Here is a 6,205-nt window from a genome sequence, read left to right on the forward strand (position 1 = left end):
CACACCATCTATTAAACATCATATGCACACCAGTTTCAATGCCATAGGAACATGTATTGATATACAATGAATACATTATAAGAATTAAAAAAAAATGTATTTCAAATGTAAATTAAAGACTAACCCATGATTTCTTTGTTCATCATTTCACCGTGACTGCTTTTGTGACTCCAGGTCTACTTGACCAGAATTGGCTCCAGGAGCCACCACAGGGGCCGGAGGTCCAGGGAGCCAGAGAGCACTTTGATGGTGGAGACTGTGGCCAACGAGGAAGAGAAGGTGATCAGTGATCTCAGACCATACTCCCACTACGTGCTGTTCGTCACTGTATTCAACAGCAAGGGAGAGGGACCCCCCTCTGAGACGCTGTCCTTCAAGACTCATGAGGGAGGTGAGAATGAAAAAGAAAGAAAAAACTGATGTGGGAAAGGGATGGGTGAAGTGGTATTAATTATAGACATGGAGAGACAAAGATGTGAGGAATGGATTGTGGATTTTAAAGAGGAAATGACAATGTATCCAGAGATTGAGTGAAGGGCCGTGAAGAGAAGGAGGGGGAAATTGAAGCAGATATAGATATTATTGAGCTGGCAGTTGTTGGGAAATATGTGACAGCAGATCACATTAGTATAATAATCAATATAACTGTAAGCAACGGGAATTTTAATCAGCTATGTTGGTGTTCCTGTTAGTTCCTGGTCCTCCCATGTCCCTGATGCTGGACAGCCCATCAGAGACAGAAATGACCCTCCACTGGACGCCACCTGCTCAGCCCAATGGAGTCCTCATTGGATATGTACTAGAGTACCAACAGAGTGAGCATTGTCTACACACCTTTCTCACAAAATATCCAACATCAGGCACATCAATTGTTTTGTTTAATATTTAACTTAAAGACTAACCAGTTCATACCAGTGACCTGCATCATGCTGCATTAAAAACACCATGAATGTAACTACACAAGACAACTACAGCAACATAAATAGCACTGACACATGTCAAAGAATAGCCTCCTAATGATGCTGCATCAGTCGGTCAATGTGTCACTCAGAACAATGTGTTAAAGATAAAATTGTGATTGAATGTTTTTTCTGCTGTGGTCAGTTGTGGAGAGCAATGACAGCCCCACGCAGAAACAGACAATAGAGGACCCCATAGCCACCCACCTCACCCTGAGGGCCCTGGACCCCCACAGCCAGTACCGCTTCTTGTTGAGGGGGCGCACCACTGCAGGGGAAGGAGAGCTCATCATGAGGGAGGGGGCCACCACACTGGATGGAGGTACAAAGCCAATTCACAAAGGTCTTCACACTCACAGATCTGTCACAAACAGAATCTGATTGTACTCGATTAAGAGTTTGATTCCTCTCTCTAAATGTTTGCAGCACCTCCTGTCAAGTTCAACTTAACTGTTGGAGAAAACTCTGTTAACCTCAGCTGGGTGGCCAAGAAGAGACACAGAAACGTCAGCTTCCAGATATACTACCTCAATAAAAATGGTATATCTTCTACACACAGTTGTAGTCAGCCTTTTAAAATCACAAATCTATCTGGGGAATAGTTTCATAATCCTAAACAAGATAAAGTCAATCAAAGTTATTGTCATGTCTCTGCAGGTGCCAGTAAATGGGAGAAAACTGAGGTGAACTCCTCCCAGTCTTTCTACCAGCTCCAGGGCCTGACTCCTCGCTCTCATTATCGTCTACGCTTCGCCTACAGCAACATTACCTTATTTGAAGAGAACATTGAGACCTTAGGAACAGGTACGATAAGTGTTCCCCCTTCATTCATCCTCTTTTCTTTCATCTTCTCTGCTCTCTCCTCTGGGCTTCCCACATCTAAATATAAAGCCTGATCCTACAGAGGGTGCCTTGCAGTTCTCTCCACTGCCTGTGAAGTGTTTTCAAAGACTCTCATGAAAAGAAAGCTTGGTTAGCCAAATGCAATGATCCATTACTTGTTTGTTTGCTGGATTCTTTGGTTCCCGGGTGTGCAATGCCACCCTGTCAAAATACATATTGCTCTGCCTCTTTCGCTCTAGATTATTCCTCTTTTATCTTGCTTCTCTTACGTTTTTCATCCTTTCTACGACTCTTGTTCTTTCATCCGGTTTCCTCATCACAAACTACACTCACTTCTTCCCCCCTCACTTGTCTTTTCTCTCTGAAGGAGTAACTGAGGTGCAGCCCAGTTTTGCAACGCAAGGCTGGTTCATCGGTGTTGTGTGCGCCATCGTGCTGCTGCTGCTGATCCTGCTGATCCTCTGCTTCATCAAGAGGAGTAAAGGGGGGAAGTATTCAGGCAAGTGCAGCCGTGAGCAAATTTCTGGAAAGAAAAATCTGTCTGTAAGAACACAACGGTGTTAGACAGCTGCTGTGTCACACTCTACAACCGCTTTGTGGGAACACTCTGCTTGAGCCATAAAACTGTCTGATATCGAAGATGACATTGCGGTAGAAAAGGAGGCCTAGCCGTTACAGGAAGGCACCACAGTAAACAAAGTCATTCTTACTGGAAAGACGACAGTAAATTAAGGTTGCACCATGTTTAAAATTCCTTGTGTGATCCTTACAGTGGCTCCATATCCACATAATTGACCACTTGTCACTTGGCCAACTTTCTTCCTTGCAGCTTTCCCATCAAACATGAGATCTAAGCCTGCACTTCCTTATCGTGACAAGAAGGGGCTCTGAAACGAACTGTGACATGATCGTCACAAACCACGAGAGTAACTGCAACCTGCAGGCAGTAGCCTGGTCAGAGAAAAGCGTTGGCCTTTCATCCCTTTCCACATGAGGGAGAAACAAGTGGCTGGCTCCTTTTAAAGTAGACTTTATTGTTTCTGCTAAAAGCAAGGACTAATTGAAAAGTACATCCAACCATATACCCACTGGGATAATACTTCTGAGAGATGAATTATTTAAATAGTTTGGACTTTTAAGAGTAATATTTAGAGTGCTATCTATTACGTTGAAATTCAGATGAGAAATTAAGTGAAACATCAAACTTTAAACTACATAAATACACAGATTCTGTGTCCAGATAGTCAACATAATTTTGCTCCACAGCCCCATTTCTCCTCACTGGGTGGTGTTATCTCATTGTGGGACAGGATGTCATTATCGATGTCTGAGGCAGTGGTTTAGAGAGAAACATGGTTGAGATCTCAATGATAATAAAATCCAATAATCTCATTCTCAGTGAAAGATAAAGAAGAGGGTCCGATGGACTCAGAAGCACGGCCTATGAAGGATGAGACTTTTGGAGAGTATAGGTTTGTCGTCTGAATACATATCCTCTCTTTTTTGGTGTTGTATTATGTTTCTGTGGATCATTTAAATTCTAACTCCCAGTCTTGATTCCCTCAACATTGTTAGCTTTTCCTAACCCTTTGTGTTCCTTTCATTGTCCCCCTTCTCCTGAATGCCTGCTAACTACAACGCAGATCTCTAGAAAGGTATGCTTTGATGTGATTATCCCAAACCTGCTTCTTCATTAACCCTGCCAATACCTTACCTACCTTACTGACTTCCCTGCAACATTTAGTGTACTCACAGAGAGTGTATCATCTTGTATATGGCCTGCAACTAACAATCATATTATATTTTGTATTAATTGCTTAATCGTGTGAACTGTAAAACCTTAGAAAGCAGACAAATGCCAATCACGATATGCTACAGGGGGGACTGTAGCATATTGTGTCTTGTTTTGTCCGTCCCAACAGTCCCGAACTCCAAAATAAGTATATAACTATACAGTAAGACCAAGAAAAGTTGCACATTTTTCAAACCTAGAACTATCAAGATTGGGTATTTTGGTTACTTAAATCCTGAGTCCATCATCAACATAGTCAACCAACCAATCGATGAATCAACTAATGGTTTCAGTTTTATCTATTTTCAGCTTGCACATTAGCGTATATAGGAGACATAATAATAACGAATGATTCTTTTTACCTGCCATATGTTGATATGTCTTGCTTTCACATCCTGTAGTGACCTCGAGGAGAAGCGCACGGCCAGTCAGCCGTCCCTCGGCGAGGAGAGCAAGCTGTGCAGCGAGGACAACCTGGACTTCAACGGCAGCAGTGCCATAACCACCGAGCTCAACATGGACGAGTCTCTGGCTAGCCAGTTCAGTCGTCCCAGCGAGGGTCCAGATGCGCTGCATGGCCTACCAGACAACTCCCCGCTCAATCCCACCACCGTCTCCCCAGCTACCAGTGGCATGCCCAACTCGGTCACCATCCTCGATTAACCCCACATCCACCTGGGGCCATTCGACCAACACATGTCAACTCATATGTGCCCATACATTCCTGTTCCCCACTGACTTGCTGATCTGTAATTTAATGACTAATATACAATCAATGTATTGACTATTCAGATGTCCCTGGCAGTCATCTGATCGACCGGACTGTTTTGACCAAAGGAGTGTCCAAAGTAGTGGACGATGTGATACAAGTTTGACTGACCTGAAGATGTCTTTTGACCCCCCCACCCCAACCTTGCTTTTATCTGTGTAGTTTACAACATATCTTAATGACTACGATTAATTTCCCTACATTTCTTCTCTGTCTTTCCACAGACAACTCTATAGAAAGCTAAAGAGGGAATGTTGCGCAGGTAGAAATATGAGCGGGATTGTAGGTACGGCCCGATAGGGATGCAGAGTCGTGCATTGAGGAGTATGACAGTAGAGCCTGGCGTGGGGGGGAAGGCAGCACATGCTGCTGTAAAAAGTCTTAGATATTTATCATGCCTCATATTATTTTACACATGTGTATGTTTAATGCCATATGATGTCTCAGATTGTACTTGCCAGTGACATTTTTAATTTTAATTTTAAAAAGTGTTAAAAACATCCTTTTTTACTACCCATTTTTATTTATATCATTACTTTTTAATATTGTTTTCTACACTATTTCTATAAAACTCCTGACTTTTCTCAGTTGACATATTTCACAGATCAATATGTTTTCATTGAAACTAAGTAAAGCCAAGTTTCTTACGATAAATAACATTGGATGCATTATGGGAACATGCTGAGCAGCATCTGGTGTATATAGCTGCATCTACATCGATCTATTTAGCCATAATACAGTATTATAGATATGTACATGCTCCTTATAAGTTCCTGTGCCTGCTAGGTCTGCATAGAGCACCAGATTGATGTCATTACTCTCTCGCATTCCCAACAGAAGTGTAATGTCATTTTTGGAAATGATAATGTCATTTTTTGTGTCGAGACCTTTGTGTAGCTTTCTGTATCTGTCCTTGTCTCTTTCTACACTGAATTAAAAACATTGTTGTCTCTAATTAGCACTCTTTTCAGACCTGTCCATCTCATGTTTCACAAACTGTTTGAGGAGCAGTATTTATGTATATTTATGTATATTTACAGATCAGGGAGTGGAGTCTTGTGGGCAAACACAAGTTTTTTTTCCAGACCCTCATCAATGCAAGTTCATATTGCAGACAGGCGGAATGATTGCAAGTTGATGTATAATAAGATCAAGCAGTTGGTATTTACATCACACACAGAGAATGTATTATTGTGCTAGCTGGGCAGACATTGTATTTACATGCTACTGATAAAAATAAAATCTGAGATACACGGTACTGGAGTTGTTTTGAGTATAACTGTTTTTGTCTCCACAGAATGTAAATACCCTTGTAAGATTGTTTTGATGAACCCAACTGTGTTTGTTATAAAAATGTGCAAGTTTGAAACCAATTAACTTAATTTGAAATCGTTGCAAGTTGTCATTTTTCTTCTTTGAACTATTGCTATAAATTCAAACTTTCCATTTTTGACAAAAAAAATTGACAGTAAAAACTATTTAAAAAAGGGAATCCACATTGATCTATAGATGTTTGCAAACATTTAGGAATTCAAAAATCTACATTTTTATTTGTTGTACTTAGCGACAGGAGTAGTCCCATTACAATAAAAGCTGTACGCATTCATGCCCATAGCCATCTTTGAATGAATTGCAGCGCAGTGAATATCTGTGGAGTTTTTGTTTGACGCAGATATGAGAGGTGGAGATGCAGTGAGCTGGTTTGTGCATACCACAGGGAGTACCTTTATGAACCATGCGGCCTCACTTCTCACAGTTTAAATAAAAGCTTGACACTGGCCAAACTCCACCTGACATTCCATGAGGTAAAGTGTATGGGATGTTAACAGGCCTGTCGTGGCA

General features: G+C 41.4%; 1 protein-coding gene across 1 annotated transcript in view; it reads left to right on the forward strand.

Moving 5' to 3' along the window:
- The window catches only part of l1cama (L1 cell adhesion molecule, paralog a), a 39,388-nt gene extending 33,631 nt beyond the window's left edge, over nt 1-5,757 (forward strand). The window contains exons 19-27 of the mRNA XM_056423949.1: nt 175-391; nt 693-815; nt 1,105-1,281; nt 1,386-1,499; nt 1,617-1,763; nt 2,170-2,301; nt 3,202-3,274; nt 3,446-3,457; nt 3,996-5,757. Of these exons, the coding sequence (XP_056279924.1) occupies nt 175-391; nt 693-815; nt 1,105-1,281; nt 1,386-1,499; nt 1,617-1,763; nt 2,170-2,301; nt 3,202-3,274; nt 3,446-3,457; nt 3,996-4,257 (1,257 nt within the window). The 3' untranslated portion in view covers nt 4,258-5,757. The remainder of the gene's footprint in view (nt 1-174; nt 392-692; nt 816-1,104; nt 1,282-1,385; nt 1,500-1,616; nt 1,764-2,169; nt 2,302-3,201; nt 3,275-3,445; nt 3,458-3,995) is intronic.
- Nucleotides 5,758-6,205: the final 448 nt, after the last annotated feature.

This window comes from Pseudoliparis swirei, chromosome 9, assembly GCF_029220125.1.
Source record: "Pseudoliparis swirei isolate HS2019 ecotype Mariana Trench chromosome 9, NWPU_hadal_v1, whole genome shotgun sequence".
NCBI classification, from domain to species: domain Eukaryota; kingdom Metazoa; phylum Chordata; class Actinopteri; order Perciformes; family Liparidae; genus Pseudoliparis; species Pseudoliparis swirei.